Source organism: Ranitomeya imitator, chromosome 4, assembly GCF_032444005.1.
Source record: "Ranitomeya imitator isolate aRanImi1 chromosome 4, aRanImi1.pri, whole genome shotgun sequence".
Taxonomy (NCBI): Eukaryota; Metazoa; Chordata; class Amphibia; order Anura; family Dendrobatidae; genus Ranitomeya; species Ranitomeya imitator.
In genome coordinates this window covers 247,717,922-247,740,119 of record NC_091285.1, presented here as the reverse complement: position 1 = coordinate 247,740,119, position 22,198 = coordinate 247,717,922, and the positions used below count along the sequence as shown (strand labels likewise).

General features: G+C 42.9%; 1 protein-coding gene across 2 annotated transcripts in view; it reads left to right on the top strand.

Annotated features, from left to right (window-relative positions):
- SCAF11 (SR-related CTD associated factor 11) overlaps positions 1 to 22,198 on the top strand; it is a 207,905-nt gene that overhangs the window by 80,032 nt on the left and 105,675 nt on the right. For both annotated transcript variants that reach the window (XM_069764481.1, XM_069764483.1), the window contains exon 9: positions 11,961 to 12,056. In XM_069764481.1, coding sequence (XP_069620582.1) covers positions 11,961 to 12,056 — 96 coding nt within the window. The remainder of the gene's footprint in view (positions 1 to 11,960; positions 12,057 to 22,198) is intronic.

Sequence of the window (22,198 nt, the reverse complement as noted above, 5' to 3'; positions counted from 1 at the left end):
CCGGCTTTTGCTATCTCCTTCCCAAACCCGACATGATATGAGACATGGTTTACATACAGTAAACCATCTCATATCCCTTATTTTTTTTTTTGTGCATATTCCACACTGCTAATGTTAGTAGTGTATGTGCAAAATTTGGGCGCTGTAGCTATTAATTTTAAAGGTTAAATCGCGGAAAAAATTGGCTTGGAAAATATTCTGAAAAGTTCCCAGGCTCGAGTTCATATGAGGACATCCAGCAGAGGGTGCCTCACCGCAACTGAAGGGAACTACAGGTCATTGACCTACTTTCCATTCAATCGCTGGGGTTTTACTGGCATGAGCACAGCTGCATTAGCAGAGCTCCTGCTTGTAAAATTAGATAACCCCTTCAGATGGATTTACAGCGTGGGACAAGACAAATCATCGGAAGGTATGGGATATTGTTGTTTTTTTATTTTACCTTTTTTACAGAGCGAGGGTCTTCAGGTGGATTACCAGTCTAATAAACTATTCCAACAACCTGTGTTTTTATTTCATTAAAAGACTTTGTAATAATGTGTGTGTGTGTTTTAACCATTTCAGACAATTGGATTAATAATGGATAGGTGTCATAATTGACGCCTCTCCATTATTAATCTGGCTTAATGTCACCTTACAATAGCAAGGTGACATTAATCCTTCATTACCCCATATCCCACTGCTACATGGGAATGAGAAGAGAGTGGCCAAGTGCCAGAGTAGGTGCATCTTACAGATGTGCCTTTTCTGGGGTGGCTGGGGGCAGATATTTTTAGCCAGTGGGGGGGGCCAATAACCATGGACCCTCTCCAGGCTATTAATATCTGCCCTCAGTCACTGGCTTTACCATTCTGGCGGAGCAAATGGCGCGGGAGCCCACGTCATTTTTTTCCGCGATTTAACCCTTAAAATTAATAGCTACAGCGCCCAAATTTTGCACATACACACTACCAACACTAGTAGTGTGGAATATGCAAAAAAAAAAAAAAGGGATATGAGATGGTTTACTGTATGTAAACCATGTCTCAGATCATGTCGGGTTTGGGAAGGAGATAGCAAAATCCAGCAATTGAATTACCGGCTTTTAAGCTACAATATCTAGCGCTGTATGAAATATTAATTTTTTTTTATGATTTTTTTGAGAACATGGATCCATTGTATGTCCGTATGTCGGTTTTGCAAGCCTGCGTGAAAATCTCGCCATGCGGATTCCTTACGGATGTCACACGGATGTCAAATGGATCATTTGATGTGAGAAAAACGCATCCTCGCACTGCACACGGATCACTGTTTTGTTAACATTTGTGCAATTCTCGCCGTGAAAAACAGACCTTTTTTTTTTTTTTTATACGTTGTGTGTGTCCCCGGCCTAACCCTAGTTCTAGCCCTAGCCCTAGCCCTAACCCTGTAAAGAACATGCCTATGGCTGTAAATATTTAGCTTTTCTTTTTATTGTGAAGCAATCGACTGAAAACTTTATTGTGCATATATATTCACCCCCTAAAGTCACTTACACTCAATTACAGCTGCAAGTCACTTTGAATAATCCTTTATTAGCGTTCCACAATTTGCCACTGGGATTTTTGGCCAATCCTCAAGGCAAAACTGCTCCAGCTCTTTCAAGTTAGATGGTTTCCTCTGGTGAACAGCAATCTTCAATTCTGAACAGATTCTCAGTTGGATTAACGTCTGGACTTTGACTAGGTCAATCCAAAACATTTACATGTTTACCCATAAACCATTCTAGTGAGTCATTGTCTTGTTAGAAGGTGAGCCTCCGTCCCAGTCTCAAATCACTGACAGACTGAAATAGCTTTTGCTCAAGAATATCTCTGTATTTTGCACCATGAATCTTCCCTTCTACTCGAACCATTTTCCCTGTCTCCACTGCGGAAAAACATCCTCACAGATGGTCTTAAGGCCCCGTCACACATAGCGACGCTGCAGCGATACCGACAATGATCCGGATCGCTGCAGCGTCGCTGGAGAGCTGTCACACAGACAGCTCTCCAGCGACCAACGATCCCGAGGTCCCCGGTAACCAGGGTAAACATCGGGTAACTAAGCGCAGGGCCGCGCTTAGTAACCCGATGTTTACCCTGGTTACCATCGTTAAAGTAAAAAAACAAACGCTACATACTTACCTTCCGCTGTCTGTCCTCGGCGCTCTGCTTCTCTGGTCTGGCTGTGAGCACCGGCCGGAAAGCAGAGCGGTGACGTCACCGCTCTGCTTTCCGGCTGCCCGGCGCTCACAGCCAGACCAGAGAAGCAGAGCGCCGGGGACAGACAGCGGTAGGTAAGTATGTAGTGTTTGTTTTTTTTACTTTAACGATGGTAACTAGGGTAAACATCGGGTTACTAAGCGTGGCCCTGCGCTTAGTAACCCGATGTTTACCCTGGTTACCAGCGAAGACATCGCTGAATCGGTGTCACACACGCCGATTCAGCGATGTCTACGGGGAGTCCAGCGACGAAATAAAGTTCTGGACTTTCTTCTCCGACCAGCGACAGCACAGCAGGGGCCTGATCGCTGCTGCCTGTCACACTGGACGATATCGCTAGCCAAGACGCTGCAACGTCACGGATCGCTAGCGATATCGTCTAGTGTGACGGTACCTTTAGAGTTACGAGCTTTGTTGGTTTGGTGCCACACATAGCGTTTACCTTTGGTCTCATCTGACGACTTCATCTGACCACTTCTTCCTCCATACATTTGATGAGTCTGCCACATGTCTTGTGGCAAACTCAAAACAAGCCTTACAATTTTTTGTGTAAGTAAAGGCTTTTTTTTCTTCCCACTCTTCCATAACGGCTAACTCTATGGAGTGTTCGGTTTATTTATTATTTATTTCAAGTGTTTATGTTAACGTTGATGATTATGGCTTACAGCCAATGAAAACCCAAAAGTCATTATGACCAATAGATAATGCCAGAGACATCTTACCTGGACCAAGGAGAAAAAGAACTGGACTGTTGCTCAGTGGTCCAAGGTGTTGTTTTCAGATGAAAGTAAATTTTAAATTTCATTTGGAAATCAACGTCCCAGAGTCAGGAGGAAGAGTGGAGAGGCACACAATCCAATGTGCTTTGAGGTCTAGTGTGAAATTTCCAAAATCGGTGATGATTTTGGGAGCCATGTCATCTGCTGGTGTAGGTCCACTGTGTCTTATCAAGACCAAAGTCAGTGCAGCTGTCTACCAGGAAATTTTAGAGCACTTCATGCTTGTCTTCCAACAAGCTTTTTGGAGATGGAAATTTCATTCTCCAGCAGGACTTGGCACCTGTCCACACTGCCAAAAGTACCAATACCTGGTTTTAAAATGTCATTATCACTGTGCCGGATTGGCCAGCAAACTCGCCTGACCTTAACCCCACAGAGAATCTATGGGGTATTGTCAAGAGGAAGATGAGACACCAGACCCAACAATGCAGAAGAGCTGAAGGCTGCTATCAAAGCAAGCTGGGCTTCCATAACAGCTCAGCAGTGCCACAGGATGATGACCTCCATGCCACGCCGCATTGATGCAGTAATTGATGCAAAAGGAGCCTCAACCAAGTATTGAGTGCATTTACTGAACAAACATTTTAGTAGGCCAACATTTGGGATTTTAAAATAATTTTTCAAGCTGGTATTATTATTATACATTTTTATAGCACCATTTATTCGATGGTGCTTTACATGTGAAAAAGGGGGCAAATATAGACAAATACATTAAACATGAGCAAAAAACAAGGCACACAGGTACATAAGGAGGGAGGACCCTGCCCGCGAGGGCTCACAGTCTGCAGGGGATGGGTGAGGACACATTAGAGGGTAGAGCTGGTTGTGTGGCGGTTCAGTAGGTTGAGGATCACTGTAGGCTTGTCGGAAGAGGTGAGTCTTCAGGTTCTTTTTGAAGGTTTCAATGGTAGGCGAGAGTCTGATGTGTTGGGGTAGAGCGTTCCAGAGTATGAGGGAAGCACGGGGAAAGTCTTGGATGCGGTTGTGGGAAGAAGCAATGAGAGGGGAGTAGAGAAGGAGATCTTGAGAGGATCAGAGGTTGTGTGCAGGAAAGTACCGGGAGATGAGGTCACAGATGTATGGAGGAGACAGGTTGTGGATGGCTTTGTATGTCATTGTAAGGGTTTTGAACTGGAGTCTCTGGGCGATAGGAAGCCAGTGAAGGGCTTGGCATAGGGGAGAGGCTGGGGAATAGCAGGGAGACAGGTAGATTAGTTGGGCAGCAGAGTGTAGGATGGATTGGAGTTGTGCCAGAGTGCTAGAGGGGAGGCCAGAGAGTAGGAGGTTGCAGTAGTCAAGGCGGGAGATAAGGGCATGCACTAGTGTTTTTGGGCAGAAAAAAGAAAAAAAATATATACCAGCTCACCTGTCGGCATGTGTTGTGGGGAAGCACGGATAACGTGTAGTCCTCACGTGAGCAAGCAATCCAAAAAAAGAGAAAAAAATCCAGCTTCCAAAAACTTACAAATTTATTCAGGATAAAAGGCAAAGTCCAGTCCAATCCAATAAATTACATAGTGAAGAGTAGCAAGCTACGCGTTTCGAACAATGGTATGTTCTTTCTCAAAGCTTTAGTAGGCTTTGAGAAAGAACATACCATTGTTCGAAACGCGTAGCTTGCTACTCTTCACTATGTAATTTATTGGATTGGACTGGACTTTGCCTTTTATCCTGAATAAATTTGTAAGTTTTTGGAAGCTGGATTTTTTTCTCTTTTTTTTGGATTACTAGTGTTTTTGTGGTGTCGCGGTCAAGGTATGCGCTGATCCAGGAAATATTTTTGAGTTTGAGATGGCAGGAGGAGGCAAGGGCTTGGATATGTGGCTTGAAAGAGAGGGCAGAGTCGAGGATCACCCAGAGGCATCGGGCGTGTGGGATTGGGGAAAGTGAGCAGCCATTGACATTGATGGCTAGGTCTGGTGGAGGGGTAGAGTGAGATGGGGGAAAGATGATGAATTCTTTTTTGTTCTTGTTCAGTTTTAGAAAATGAACAGAAAAGAAGGCTGAGATAGCAGATAGACAGTGGGATTTTGTTAAGTAAGGAGGTGAGGTCAGGTCCGGATAGGTAGATCTGCATGTCATCGGCGTAGAGATGATGCTGCATACCATGGGATTCTATGAGCTGTCCCAGGCCGAAGGTGTAGATGGAGAAGAGTAGGGGTCCTAGAACAGAGCCATGAGGAACACCGACAGACAAGGAAGTGAAGTGAGGAGGTGACGTGGGGGGAGGGAGACACTGAATGTTCGGTCTGTCAGATATGACGAGATCCAGGATAGGGCCAAGTCTGTGATGCCAAGAGATGAGAGGATCTGTGGCAGAAGAGAGTGGTCCACAGTGTCAAAGGCAGAAGACCGGTCCAGCAGGGGGACAGAGTAGTGTTGTTTGCTCTTGGCAGTTAGTAGGTCATTGGTGACTTTAGTTAGGGCAGTTTCAGTTGAGTGATTGGGTCGGAAGCCAGATTGTAACCAGTCAAAGAGGGAGCAGGAGGAGAGGTGGGAGAAAATTTCAAGATGGACGTGTTGTTCCAGTAATTTTGAGGCATAAGGGAGAAGAGATATTGGGCGATAGCTAGACACAGAGGATGGGTCGAGGGAGGGCTTTTTGAGGATGGGTGTGATCTTGGCATGTTTGAAGGCAGAGAAGACACCTGTTGTGAGTGAGAAGTTGAAGAGGTGTGTTAGGGTTGGGATGAAGACTGGCAAGGTTAGGGATGAGGTGGGACGGGAGCGGGTCAAGCGTGCAGGTGGCGAGGTGTGATCTTGACAGGAGGGTGGAGAGCTGATCTTCTGCCATGGTGGAGAAGCTGGTTTTAGAGGAACAGGGTTAAGCAGCTAAGAGGGGCGTTGGGCGCTGTGAGCCAAAGCTTTCTCTGATCGTATTGATCTTCTGTTGAAAGGAGGAGGCAAAGTCTTCAGCAGAAATGAGAGGGAAGGGAGGGGGTGTAGGGGGAAGGAATAGAGAATTGAAAGTGTTGAAAAGCTGTTTAGGGTTGAAGCAGGGAGGATATGAGAGATAAGTAAATTTGTTTTGCGTCAGTGAGCATGGACTTCAAGCTGGCGAGGGACTGCTTGTATGCAGAGAAGTGGTCGGCAGAGCCGGATCGCTTCTAGCTCCGCTCGGCGATCCTGGAAGCCTGTCTCAGTTCTTTGGTCAGCCAGGGCTGACTGTTGAGTGTACAAGTTTTGCTATGCATGAGCGGGGCAGCCGAATCGAGTATTGCTGTTATTGTGGTGTTATAAAAAGTGGCAGCAACATCTGTGTCATGAAGGGAGGCTATGTCGTAAGAGGGAGAAGGGATTCAGAGTGATTGTAAGTTGAGGTGTTTGAGATGTCTACGAGGGTGAGTTTGTGGAGCTGGGGTTGCACACTAGGAGAGGAGAGGGAAGAGAATGTCAGTAGATTGTGGCCAGACAGGGGGAGGGGTGAGTTAGTGAGATTAGTAAGGGAGCAGAGGCGGGTGAAGATGAGGTCCAGCATGTGGCCATCTTTGTGAGTGGCCTCAAGGACCATTGAGTGAGGCTGAAGGAGGCAGTTAGCGATAAAAGTTTAGAGGCAGCTTAGGTGGAAGTGTCAATGGGGATATTGAAGTCACACATGATGATAGTAGGGATGTCAGCAGAGGGGAACTGAAGTAGCCAGGTGGTGAAGTGGTCGAGATAGGTGGAGATGGCTAGTTCTTGTTGCTGGGGCAAGGGGGTGTGAGAGAGGTGGAATCCGCCATAGGAAAGCACAGCTGGAGAGGCTGAGTCAGAGGGGGTGAGCCTGGTTTCAGTGATGCCAAGGAAGGAGAGTTTGTTGGTGATGAAGAGGTCATGGATAAATGGCAGTTTGTTGCAGACAGCGTGCGTTCCGTAGTGCTCCAGGTATGGGGGAGTGGGGGGCTGGATGGATGGGTATTAGGTTATCATGGTTGGGAAAGCGTGCAGAGGATCGTGACAGGGGGTTAGAAATGAGTGTGAGGATGTGTTGAGGAGGGCCGGGATTTGGGGATAAGTCACCAGAGATAAGAAGTAGCAGACAGAGCGTTAGGCCGGCTTCACACTTGCGAGTTTTACGGACGTAAGAGTGCAGAAACTACGTCCGTAAAACTCGCAAAAAATACGGCACAATTATTCTCTATGCCCCTGCTCCTATCTGCCGTATTTTACTGATCAGTATTATACGGCTTTCTACGGCCGTACAAAATCGCAGCATGCTGCGTTTGTCACCGTACTGCGCAAGAAATACGCCAATGAAAGTCTATGGAAGCGTGAAAAATACGGATTTCACACGGACAAGCAGTGTGACTTGCGAGAAATACGCAGCGCTGTTAGAGAGAAAAGCCGGTAATTCAGTGCGGTGTACAGTAAAATCACACTGACAGCTTACAGTCCAATAGGTAGAATAAATGTGTACACATAGAATAGGTATATATATATATATATATATATATATGTCAGTGAGACACATATATGTATATATATTAATATTTATTCCAGCGCTATACAGCTTGAAAGCCGGTAATTCAATTACCGGCTTTTTCCTTCTCCTTCCTAAAACCCGACATGATTTGAGACTTGGTTTACATACAGTAAACCATGTCTTCTCTCCATTTTTTTTTTGCAGATTCCACACTACTAATGTCAGTAGAGTGTATCTGCAAAATTTGGCCGTTCTAGCTCTTAAAATAAAGGGTTAAATGGCGGAAAAAATTGGCGTGGGCTCCCGCGCAATTTTTTCCGCCAGAGTAGTAAAGCCAGTGACTGAGGGCAGATATTAATAGCCTGGAGAGGGTCCATGGTTATTGGCCCCCCCCCTGGCTAAAAATATCTGCCCCCAGCCACCCCAGAAAAGGCACATCTGGAAGATGCGCCTATTCTGGCACTTGGCCACTCTCTTCCCATTCCCGTGTAGCGGTGGGATATGGGGTAATGAAGGGTTAATGCCACCTTGCTATTGTAAGGTGACATTAAGCCTAATTAATAATGGAGAGGCGTCAATTATGACACCTATCCATTATTAATCCAATTGAATGAAAGGGTTAAATAAAACACAAACACATTATTTAAAATTATTTTAATGAAATAAAAACATTGGTTGTTGGAGTATTTTATTGTACGCCCAATCCAATCACTGAAGACCCTCGTTCTGTGAAAGAAAAAACATAATAAACCAACAATATACTTACCCTCCGCAGATCTGTAACGTCCAACGATGTAAATCCTTCTGAAGGGGTTAAAACATTTTGCAGCAAGGAGCTTTGCTAATGCAGGCTGCTCCTCGCTGCAAAACCCCGGGGAATGAGTCTAAATATAGATCAATGAGCTATATTTAGCTTCATTTGCGGTGAGGCGCCCTCTGCTGGATGTTCATAGATCGTGGGAAATTTCCTAGAAAGCTCCCAGGCTTTCTAGGCAAGTTCCCACGATCTATAAAATGGAGAGAAGACATGGTTTACTGTATGTAAACCATGTCTCAAATCATGTCGGCTTTTAGGAAGGAGAAAGAAAAAGCCGGTAATTGAATTACCGGCTTTCAAGCTGTATAGCGCTGGAATAAATATTAATATATATACATATATGTGTCTAATTATATATATATATATATATATATATATATATATATATATATATATATATATATATATATATATATATATATATATATATATATATATATATATATATACACAGTGGGGCAAAAAAGTATTTAGTCAGTCAGCAATAGTGCAAGTTCCACCACTTAAAAAGATGAGGTGTCTGTAATTTACATCATAGGTAGACCTCAACTATGGGAGACAAACTGAGAAAAAAAAATCCAGAAAATCACATTGTCTGTTTTTTTTTACATTTTATTTGCATATTATGGTGGAAAATAAGTATTTGGTCAGAAACAAAATTTCATCTCAATACTTTGTAATATATCCTTTGTTGGCAATGACAGAGGTCAAACGTTTTCTGTAAGTCTTCACAAGGTTGCCACACACTGTTGTTGGTATGTTGGCCCATTCCTCCATGCGGATCTCCTCTAGAGCAGTGATGTTTTTGGCTTTTCGCTTGGCAACATGGACTTTCAACTCCCTCCAAAGGTTTTCTATAGGGTTGAGATCTGGAGACTGGCTAGGCCACTCCAGGACCTTGAAATGCTTCTTACGAAGCCACTCCTTCGTTGCCCTGGCGGTGTGCTTTGGATCATTGTCATGTTGAAAGACCCAGCCACGTTTCATCTTCAATGCCCTTGCTGATGGAAGGAGGTTTGCACTCAAAATCTCACGATACATGGCCCCATTCATTCTTTCATGTACCCGGATCAGTCGTCCTGGCCCCTTTGCAGAGAAACAGCCCCAAAGCATGATGTTTCCACCACCATGCTTTACAGTAGGTATGGTGTTTGATGGATGCAACTCAGTATTCTTTTTCCTCCAAACACGACAAGTTGTGTTTCTACCAAACAGTTCCAGTTTGGTTTCATCAGACCATAGGACATTCTCCCAAAACTCCTCTGGATCATCCAAATGCTCTCTAGCAAACTTCAGACGGGCCCGGACATGTACTGGCTTAAGTATTGGGACACGTCTGGCACTGCAGGATCTGAGTCCATGGTGGCGTAGTGTGTTACTTATGGTAGGCCTTGTTACATTGGTCCCAGCTCTCTGCAGTTCATTCACTAGGTCCCCCGCGTGGTTCTGGGATTTTTGCTCACCGTTCTTGTGATCATTCTGACCCCACGGGGTGGGATTTTGCGTGGAGCCCCAGATCGAGGGAGATTATCAGTGGTCTTGTATGTCTTCCATTTTCTAATTATTGCTCCCACTGTTGATTTCTTCATTCCAAGCTGGTTGGCTATTGCAGATTCAGTCTTCCCAGCCTGGTGCAGGGCTACAATTTTGTTTCTGGTGTCCTTTGACAGCTCTTTGGTCTTCACCATAGTGGAGTTTGCAGTCAGACTGTTTGAGGGTGTGCACAGGTGTCTTTTTATACTGATAACAAGTTTAAACAGGTGCCATTACTACAGGTAATGAGTGGAGGAAAGAGGAGACTCGTAAAGAAGAAGTTACAGGTCTGTGAGAGCCAGAAATCTTGATTGTTTGTTTCTAACCAAATACTTATTTTCCACCATAATATGCAAATAAATTGTTAAGAAAACAGACAATGTGATTTTCTGGATTTTTTTTTCTCAGTTTGTCTCCCATAGTTGAGGTCTACCTATGATGTAAATTACAGACGCCTCTCATCTTTTTAAGTGGTGGAACTTGCACTATTGCTGACTGACTAAATACTTTTTTGCCCCACTGTATATATATATATAGACAGTATATATATATTTTTTTTTCTTTTTGGGACACATGGATCACTTCTATAGCGGTATGTTGGTTTTGCAAGCCTGCGAGAAAACCACGCAGTACGGATGCCATACGGATTACATACGGAGGATGCCATGCGCAAAAAACGCTGACACACCCTGCCTACGGAGGAGCTACGGACCACTATTTTCGGGACATTTCAGCGTATTACGGCCGTAATATACGGACCGTATTTTCATACGCTGAGTGTGAAGCCGGCCTTAGAAGGTGGGAGCAGGATAGAACATGATGGGGCAGTGTGTGTCTGGAGAGAAAGGATTGTATGTGGAGAAACAGTTCTGAGGAGAAGGTGAGATGGCTGGGGAGGATGGAGGAAGAAATGACTAGTTCTTTACTAGGTGGAGGGATTGCAGGAGATAGTAAGAAGGAAAGTAGTATGGGGGTGAAAGAGAAAAGAAACCGAAACATTGTAGTGGTTTGGTATTCTGTTACCTTCCAGTCAAAACTCGGAGTTTTAGTTTTTCTTGCAGCAGCTGAATGATTTACATCTGTTAGCCAGCATAAGTACATGTGGGGGTTGCCTGGTTGCTAGGGAATCTCCACATGTAATCAAGCTGGCTATCATGTAAATCATTCAGCTGCGGCAAGAAAAACTAAAACTCCGAGCACTAAAAAACACTCGGAAGACACCCGAGCATGCTTGAGAAATCTTGAGTAACGAGTATATTTGTTCATCATCACTAGTTTTGATGTGTGATCTATGAATAGGCACAATATTGTATTTAGTGTTTGTAACTAACATATACTTTATGATTTGAGTATTCTGGACAGTAAGATGTCAACCTATTGCTAAAACAAAGGAATTAAGAATCTGTGCCTTGGCACCATGCAGAGTAAGGGTCCTGGAAAGTTAGCTATGCAAATTAGTCTAAGACAGATTTAAGAATTGCAGAGTTTAGAACGTCGCAATTCTACCTCCTTTTAAGGGTATGTGTTCACGTTCAGGATTACATCCGGATTAGCTGCGGATTGAACGCTGCGTACAGCCGCAGCGTTCATCCCGCAGCATCCAGGTAGTACAGCATAGTGGAGGCGATTTTATGAAATCCCATCCCCACTATGTGTGTGAACACGCACCCGGCGGCCCTGCGTTTACAGAAATGCGGCGCGTCTTTTTAGAACGCAGCATGTCTGTTTACCTTGCGGCGACGCTCCGTTGCCGCAAGGTAAATAACAGGGCCCTATGTATGGGGTGTGGAGATTTCGGATGTGTACAATGAACACATCCGGAATCACCGCACATACAGAAGGGGGCGGCGCATTGGGCGCAGAGGATTTTCCGCTCCATCCAAAGCGCCGTCATTGCGGACCGCGGACACGCACCCTAAGGGTCGGGCATAAAAATTTAAGACCCCACTCCTGATGAGCAAGATTTATCAAACCTTATGAAGCACTTTTAATTAAGCTAAAAATGGCATTGCAGCCATAAGCAAATTTCCCCCCCACAGCTGCTCAGTTTTAGCATTGAGGGTCTCTGCACATAGATCACAACTTCTGACCTGTCTCTTTAAAGTGTGTAAAATGATTGTGACCTTTTACTTGTGGAAATAATGCATGCCATGCCTTTCTTACATGTATGAGTTACTGGTGATTACTCAATATAAATTTTGCTTCAGGACAGAACAAGAGGAAAGTGAAGTATGTTTGATGCGGCGTAAGAGAGAAGCACTGAAGCACTTGAGGATTCCATTTGGTGCTGATGGAATTCAAAGGTAAGAGATCGACCATCTGTAAATATTGATCTTTTTATATCTTTACTATGTTTGCACAATAGTGTTTTCTTAAAAAAAAAAAATAAGTTTTTTCGGCATCCATAATTTGTATTTCTGAAGCTTTATGATTGCGGTATTCTTTCCATAATAACTTGTGTAAAGGAACAATATATTTTTTTACTCCAGGTTATTTAAAGAATAACTGTAATATTTTTGTTTTTCATCAATGAAAATAAGCCACTTTGTTATATAGTTTTTCAGAAACATTTGCACCTCCTGGGTTGATCTTTCACTCTCAATTCATGGATAAAGTCTGTATTCAGTGAAAACAAATGTTCACATTGCTGAGATTGACAGTTCTTGATAAAGTTCTATGGAGAGCGGCTAGTGGAAGAGGTAGAAACGGACGTTCTGCTGCATGTTTGCTATCAATGACTGTTACACGTTAGGTTTTATTACACATTTTATTTTTTACTTTAGGCCTGCAACTGCTATGCCAGCACACTTCGTAGCGGGGTACCCAATAGGCTTACAGAAAAAAACATTCCCTATCTTTTATTTCAGAAAAAGAAGCCACAGCAACATCTGGTGGGCTATACATCTGGTTTAGAGTTAATTACTATATACACGCTGTATACATATACATTAATACATTTATTTTGTTAATTTGCTTCCCAAATGCAAAATTTAAGAATCTCTAGAAAATCCGGCCTTTCATTAAACTATAATAAATGTCAGAGCACCCTCCTTCATCTTAGTGTTTAGATAGCAGCAGGGAAGGTGAAAAGGTTATACACAGATATCCACTGTGTGGAGAGGGGTGGAAACATCTACATTCTCAGAGAGGGCAGAGACAATAGGAGAAGCAAATGGAGATGAAATTGGTCCTGTATAAGAGCTGTGCTGACACATGAGTGCGTAAAGACAGCAGCACCCTGGATACACAAACAGCTCGCATCCAGCCTATATTACTGGGAGGCATTCTGCCACAACAGGAAAATCTATATATAATGGGGTTTGAAAATGAATGCAGATTGTTGACGAAAACTTACTACAATTTTATTAACTAAAGGAAACCACGAATGTGTGAAAAATACTCTATTTTGGTTGAATAAGGGTCAGTAGCTGGGGTGTCTACTAAAGAGATGGTTTTGAAGGCAAGAAAACCTTCACTGTTCAAAATTCTAGCCATGGTGTGGTGTAACTGCATATTGTGTTCATAGTTTTCTCGCGTCCTCTAATATTTTTTTTAATGTACAAATAAAAGACCTTGGGTCCACCTAAAATATATTTTTTCCAGGATTTCAACAGGAATTACCTATTTTTAAATTTGATAATAAATTGTCTGGTGTATGATCATCCACCAAAGAATTTGCATACAGCTGGTAAAATATTGATGACACCTCTATATCGTAGGTCAACAATATCAGAAGCCTGGAAAATCTAGTTTAATATGAGCCTGCTACGCGAGTGTTTACTCTGGCCGATTTATAATGAAGTAGCCTTCTCAAAAATTCCCTCTTCCCAGTAATAAACCAGTGGAAACAAGTCGGTGGGGGAAATTATTTTCTGTCACTCATTGGCCTGTGTAAACAAAAAGTGCCTACTTAATGATCGCCATTGCGTTCAGAACAAGCTTTTAGGCCATGTTCACACGTTGCAGCTTTTGACGCTACGGATCTGCAGCAGTTTTTCATGCGGTCTACAGTACCATGTACTATGGAAAACCAAATTCACTGTGCACATGCTGCGGAAAAAAAGTGCGGAAACGCAGCGTTGTTTTTTCCGCAGCATGTCAATTCTTTGTCCTGAACTGTAGTGTTTCTGCACCCTTTGACTTGCATTGAGTCGGGCACTTCCGCAGCAAAACTGCAGATGTAAAAAAGATCTGCTGTTTAGCTAAGGAGGAAACGCTGCAGTTCGGGAGGGGGGGAAGAATGTGGGTGGTGACTGTGTGTGTGTGCGGGCGGGTTCTGCCGGCTGTCCGGGTGGTCTGTGGCAGCCCGGTGGTCTGCGGGCTGTCCAGGTGGTCTGCGGGCAGCCAGGTGGTCTGCGGCCTGTCGGGGTGGTCTGCGGCCTGTCCGGGTGGTCTGCTAGCTGTCCGGGTGTGCATTTGTGTGTGCATGTATCGTCCAGTGGGACTACAAGTCCTATCTGGCTATGCCTGCTACAGTGACAGTGAGTCACACATTAGCCAATGGTGGGACAGTAGTAGTCCCATCATCTGGCTAAAGTGTTGAATGTAAAAAAAAAAAAATACATACAACATAATACATACATACATACATACATACATACATACATACATACATACATACATACATGCAACATGCATACTACATACATGCTACATGCGTGCAACAGGCTACATGCGTGCAACAGGCTACATGCATGCAACATAGAGTACATACTCACCACCACTTGTCACTTTGATCCCCGAAGCCAGTGTCACCTGTAAAAATATTAAAATAATAAACAAACAATATACTCCCTGATCCGCAGAAATCCAATTAAAACGAGTGTCCCACGACGATCTCCCGTGGAGAGCATCAGCTGATGTGACCGCTCTCCAGGGGCTCCAGGAATACAATGATGGAAGGTATCCTTCCACACTGCATTCCTCCGCCACTTGAAAAAATAGTCCCTAGTCTCACTTGTGGCACTGCTGTGTGAGAAAGTTCCCACGCAGCAATGCCATAAAGTGAGACCAATGAACTCAGGTAACCTCAGTAATACACAGCAGGAGCCATTGTCTCCTGTCAGTGTGTCACTGGAGGTCTATAGAGCAGTGACATCACCCGATGTCACTGTTCTATAGGGTATATCGTCGTGGGACACTCGTTATTAATTGGACAGGTAGTATACGGTTGGTTTATTAGTTTAAATTTTTTGCAGTGATCGAGTATGTTAAGTATGGTTAAATTAAGAATATTAAAATACTTTTTTCTGGCTGTCTTTTTTTTTTTTTTTTTTTTTTTTACGCTTTCACTACTATAGGATTAATAATGGATAGGCGTCTTATTGACGCCTCTCCATTATTAACCCGGCTTAATGTCACCTTACAATAGCAAGTGACATTAACCCCTTATTACCACATATCCCACTGCTACACCCACCCGAGTGGAAGAGATGGGCTAAGTGCCGGAATTGGTGTATCTCACAGATGCGCCATTTCTGGGGCGGCTGGGGGCTGTTATTTGTAGCCGGGGAGGGGGATGGGGGGGCTATATCCATGGCCCCTCTCTAGGCTATGAATATCAGCCTGCAGCTGTCTGCGTAGCCTTTCTGGCTATAAAATATAGGGGGACCCCATGTCATTTTTTGGGGGTGGTCCCCCTATTTTAATAGCCAGTACAGGCTATGCAGACAGCTGCGGGCTGATATTCATAGCCTGGGAGGGGGCCATGGGTATTAACCGCTTCCCTACAAATATTGGCAACCCGGCCGTCGGCTTTCCCCCTCTGGCGCAGAAAATTGCGCGGCAGCCCATGCCTTGTTTTCCGTTTTTTTTAATTTTATTAAACGTTCATTAAGAAACATAGGCCTCACTATTATATATCTACAGTCATGGCCAAAAGTATTGACACCCATGCAATTCTGTCAGATAATACTAATTTTCTTCCTGAAAATGATTGCAAACACATTCTTTGGTACGATTATCTTCATTTAATTTGTCTTAAATGAAACAACACAAAAAGAATTGTCCTAAAGCCAAATTGGATATAATTCCACACCAAACATAAAAAAGGGGGTGGACAAAAGTATTGGCACTGTTCGAAAAATCATGTGATGCTTCTCTAATTTGTGTAATTATCAGCACCTGTAACGTACCTGTGGCACCTAACAGGTGTTGGCAATAACTAAATCACACTTGCAGCCAGTTGACATGGATTAAAGTTGACTCAACCTCTGTCCTATGTCCTTGTGTGTACCACATTGAGCATGGAGAAAAGAAAGACGACCAAAGAACTGTCTGAGGACTTGAGAAACCAAATTGTGAGGAAGCATGAGCAATCTCAAGGCTACAAGTCCATCACCAAAGACCTGAATGTTCCTGTGTCTACCGTGCGCATTGTCATCAAGAAGTTTAAAGCCCATGGCACTGTGGCTAACCTCCCTAGATGTGGACGGAAAAGAAAAATTGACAAGAGATTTCAACGCAAGATTGTGCGGATGTTGGATAAAGAACCTCGACTAACATCCAAACAAGTTCAAGCTGCCCTGCAGTCTGAGGGTACAACAGTGTCAACCCGTACTATCCGTCGGCGTCTGAATGAAAAGGGACTGTATGGCTTTTTGGGCAAAGGCATCAACATAGAGTTTACAGGAGAAAAAAGAGGCATTCAAAGAAAAGAACATGGTCCCTACAGTCAAACGTGGCGGAGGTTCCCTGATGTTTTGGGGTTGCTTTGCTGCCTCTGGCACTGGACTGCTTGACCGCGTGCATGGCATTATGAAGTCTGAAGACTACCAACAAATTTTGCAGCATAATGTAGGGCAAAGTGTGAGAAAGCTGGGTCTCCCTCAGAGGTCATGGGTCTTCCAGCAGGACAATGACCCAAAACACACTTCAAAAAGCACTAGAAAATGGTTTGAGAGAAAGCACTGGAGACTTCTATGGTGGCCAACAATGAGTCCAGACCTGAATCCCATAGAACACCTGTGGAGAGATCTAAAAATGGCAGTTTGGAGAAGGCACCCTTCAAATATCAGGGACCTGGAACAGTTTGCCAAAGAAGAATGGTCTAAAATTCCAGCAGAGCATTGTAAGAAACTCATTGATGGTTACCGGAAGCGGTTGGTCGCAGTTATTTTGGCTAAAGGTTGTGCAACCAAGTATTAGGCTGAGGGTGCTAATACTTTTGTCTGGCCCATTTTTGGAGTTTTGTGTGAAATGATCAATGTTTTGCTTTTTGCTTCATTCTCTTTTGTGTTTTTTCATTTAAGACAAATTAAATGAAGATAATACCAAAGAATTTGTGATTGCAATCATTTTCAGGAAGAAACTGAGTATTATCTGACAGAATTGCAGGGGTGTTAATACTTTTGGCCATGACTGTACAGGTCCTTCTCAAAAAATTAGCATATAGTGTTAAATTTCATTATTTACCATAATGTAATGATTACAATTAAACTTTCATATATTATAGATTCATTATCCACCAACTGAAATTTGTCACGGCTTTTATTGTTTTAATACTGATGATTTTGGCATACAACTCCTGATAACCCAAAAAACCTGTCTCAATAAATTAGCATATCAAGAAAAGGTTCTCTAAACGACCTATTACCCTAATCTTCTGAATCAACTAATTAACTCTAAACACATGCAAAAGATACCTGAGGCTTTTATAAACTCCCTGCCTGGTTCATTACTCAAAACCCCCATCATGGTTAAGACTAGCGACCTGACAGATGTCAAGAAGGCCATCATTGACACCCTCAAGCAAGAGGGTAAGACCCAGAAAGAAATTTCTCAACAAATAGGCTGTTCCCAGAGTGCTGTATCAAGGCACCTCAATGGTAAGTCTGTTGGAAGGAAACAATGTGGCAGAAAACGCTGTACAACGAGAAGAGGAGACCGGACCCTGAGGAAGATTGTGGAGAAGGACCGATTCCAGACCTTGGGGAACCTGAGGAAGCAGTGGACTGAGTCTGGTGTGGAAACATCCAGAGCCACCGTGCACAGGCGTGTGCAGGAAATGGGCTACAGGTGCCGAAATGGGCTACAGAGAAGCAGCACTGGACTGTTGCTAAGTGGTCCCAAGTACTTTTTTCTGATGAAAGCAAATTTTGCATGTCATTCGGAAATCAAGGTGCCAGAGTCTGGAGGAAGACTGGGGAGAAGGAAATGCCAAAATGCCTGAAGTCCAATGTCAAGTACCCACAGTCAGTGATGGTGTGGGGTGCCATGTCAGCTGCTGGTGTTGGTCCACTGTGTTTCATCAAGGGCAGGGTCAATGCAGCTAGCTATCAGGAGATTTTGGAGCACTTCATGCTTCCATCGGCTGAAATGCTTTATGGAGATGAAGATTTCATTTTTCAGCACGACCTGGCACCTGCTCACAGTGCCAAAACCACTGGTAAATGGTTTACTGACCATGGTATTACTGTGCTCAATTGGCCTGCCAACTCTCCTGACCTGAACCCCATAGAGAATCTGTGGGATATTGTGAAGAGAAAGTTGAGAGACGCAAGACCCAACACTCTGGATGAGCTTAAGGCCGCTATTGAAGCATCCTGGGCCTCCATAACATCTCAGCAGTGTCACAGGCTGATTGCCTCCATGCCACGCCGCATTGAAGCAGTCATTTCTGCCAAAGGATTCCCGACCAAGTATTGAGTGCATAACTGAACATTATTATTTGATGGTTTTTTTGTTTGTTATTAAAAAACACTTTTATTTGATTGGATGGGTGAAATATGCTAATTTATTGAGACAGGTTTTTTGGGTTATCAGGAGTTGTATGCCAAAATCATCAGTATTAAAACAATAAAAGCCGTGACAAATTTCAGTTGGTGGATAATGAATCTATAATATATGAAAGTTTAATTGTAATCATTACATTATGGTAAATAATGAAATTTAACACTATATGCTAATTTTTTGAGAAGGACCTGTATATCTATCCATATATCTATCTGGCTACTTTCACACATCAGGTTTTTGCCGTCAGGCACAATCCGGCGAGTTTTGAAAAAAACGGTCCGTGTTTTTTTTTTTTTTCCCCCCACTGGATCTGTTTTTTTTTCTCAGAGTTGTATTTGCGCCGGATTGCGCCTGATGACCACACGTTTCATTCATTTTTTTGCTGGATTCGTCAGAAAAGCTGTTTCCAGTGGAAGAGAAAACGTACAGAAGAACGGTTTTTCTGTCCGGCGAAAAAATGCATAGCGACGAATCCGGCGAAAAACGTATCAAACTGAGATGTGAAATGATGAATCCGGCCTCCGAATCCGGTTTTTCATGCATTTTTTCCATTGAAATCATGCACATTTTCCGTTCTCTCTCTCTCTCAAAAAAAAAAAAACGGATCAGTTGCATCAGCTTTTCACTATTTGCAACGGATCCGTTTTTTTCAAAAATTCACAGGATCCTGCCTGATGGATAGGTGTAGATAGATATATGGGTAGTTAGGCTACTTTCACACATCAGTTTGTTTCTGTCAGGCAGGATCTGGCGAATTTTTGAAAAAAACTGATCCGTTTAAAATAGTAAAAAACTGATGCAACTGATCGTTTTTGTTTTTTTTTGGTTTTTTTTTGAGAGAGAGAGAGAGAGAACGGAAAATGTGCATGATTTCAATGGAAAAAATGCATGAAAAAACGGATTCGGAGGCCGGATTCATCATTTCACATCTCAGTTTCATACGTTTTTCACCGGATCCGTCGCTGTGCATTTTTTCGCTGGACAGAAAAAACTTTCCTCTGTACGTTTTCGCCGTCCGCTGGAAACAGTTTTTTTTTTTTTTTTTACAGATCCGGCAAAAACGGATGAAACGTGTGGCCATCAGGCGCAATCCGCCGCTAATACAACTCTATGAAAAAAAAAACGGATCCGGCGAGAAAAAAACCGATCCGTTTTTTTTTCAAAACTTGACGGATTATGCCTGACTGCAAAAACCTGATGTGTGAAATTAGCCTAACTATCCATATATCTATCTACATCTATCTCATTCCATCTATCTATCTGTCTGTCTATGTGTGTAAGGCTACTTTCATATATCAGGCCTTTTGTTTCAGGCACAATCCGGCAATTTTTTGAAAAAAAACGGATCCTGTTTTTTAAAAAAAAATTTACGTCGGATCCGTTTTTTCCCCATAGAGTTGTATTAGCGCCAGATTGTGCTTGATGGCCAGACGTTTAATCCGTTTTATTCCGGATCCGTCCAAATAGTCCTCTCTTTCTCTCTCTCTCATCAGTTTTCCATAATTTACGTCGGATCCGTTTTTTTTAAAACAGCCTGAAAACAAAAAGCTGATGTGTGAAGCTAGCCTAATGGAGTGTGGGATGGACAAGACATGACATCACAAATCTTTTTTTTTTTTTTTTTTTTTGGGGGGGGGGGGCCAATAATACATCTTTATTTAGCTTTCAAAAACGCACCTGCATTTTCTGCCAAGAGCTGCGGATTTAGTGTAGAAAAATCCGCAGGCAAATCTGCAACGTGTGCACATACCCTAAAGCGTCTATCTTTGCTTCACAAGTGGGGTCGGCCTGTCTAAGCAAGCTTCTTTGTATATTTAAACTCTTGCAATTTCACGAGAACCTAGTTTGAAGAACCAGGGACTAAAAAAGAGAAACATGAATACCGGTATGTTGGCTATTCCAATGGCCACCTTCTCTTTGCACCATCTACGTGCACACACTAATGTGGAAGAAGCCAGCAAAGGGCAGCGCTGCACTATTCATGTCCCTCCGTATGGTTCCTGGCTCTTCAAATTTGTTATTTTTTTTAAACATACGAGTGTTTCAATGTCAAACATACGTGGTTGCAGTCGTACAGCCAGGCTCTGATTCAGGATGTTCATGGCTTGGACCTCATGAATGGAGTGACACGTTCCCATAAAGAGAATCTGTCACCAAATTTTTTTCTACCCTGTGTGAGAGCAACATAATGTAGGAGCAGAGACCCTAATTCCAGTGATGTCACTCTCTGGGCTGCTTGCTGTAGTTTTGATAAATGTTTTATCAGTGGTATATCACTAAGAGGACAAGTAAATCTGCCACAGCACTTTGCTTATGTACAGTGTAGAAGAAAAACTTTAATATAAATCTTTATTATAAGATTAAAAAATACCATGGGTACACATAAAGGGACGACAAACAGCTGGAGGAAACGTGCATATAAACTTATAGACATTTATTCACAAGTTTAATCCATATAAAGTGCATAGTGCAGATAATGAATAAATTGTAATGAATAATTCTATTTGTATTTATTATTTAAAGACCACATGAAACTTTTCATTTGATGGGCACTATGCACCAAAAGGTGGAATTCCATGTTATATATGCATAGGAGTAGCAGCAAAGCTCATAGTGTAATAACTTACACATTCATGTGTCTGTGCGATAATAGCGTAGTATAGCAATTAGATTGTAAGTAGTGAGTCTAACCTAAATTCATCCCATCCCGCTGGAATGGGGCCAGGTCCCGACATGCGTTTTGGCACCAGCCTTCGTTGTCGTCACGTAATGTGGGACTTTCTGCCTGCTCCAAATTAAATTGTAAAATCCAAATATGTGCACGGAAGAGCCCACTTGTACTTAAAGCATGATCTGTCTTTATTACATCATTGGTCAGTGTTTATACAGGCATTTTCTGGACATAAGCTGAGCCAATTATATTGCTACAATGCATCTCTACATATGTGCTGGCATACATACATATTATTACAGATTAGTGTACTTGTTTTAATTATGTATACCCCTCCTCACATGTAAAGCGCCATGGAATAAATGGCGCTATAACAATAAATAATAATAATACATCTCATTGGCTAAAGTTAATACTGGCTACACCCAGCTCAAGAGTTTAGGTGTGGCTCTATCTCTTACTTTCACTTTGCTATGTGTTATCTCCAAGGCAAAGAAATTCCTGAAACTCCTCATCTCAAAACATATATACTGGCTCCGACTCCACTTCACAGAAGAGGAGATGCACATAGAATAACCAAAATGGAGTTAAGATAGATAAATAAGTCCTGCTCTCACAATTCTCTTCTCTTGTAGCAGTGGGTGGCTGTTCCAGCTGAAATTCACACCTACAGACTCCCCTCAGATACATTATATTCTCCTAAAAGAAGAAGCTGGCCTTCCTAAATTGTTTCACTGGGTTCTACAGATCGGCCTGTGTGTCACAACATCGGATGGACAAAAACGTGCCACAACGATCAAGGAAACTATACGGTTCACACATTCATATGCTGGTCAGAGTTGGCATCCAACAGTTGGCCATAGTAGATATAATTTATCCAATCCTGCTGCTACTTGATCTCTGGCTTTGAACTCAACTGGTACTCCTTGGGACTCCAGTAGTGTCGATATACACATGAAGATCGAATCGAAAGAAGAAGGAATGCAGGAGTCGCGCTTGTGTCTGGTTTTTCATTGCATATTCATGGAGCTCGTCTGTATT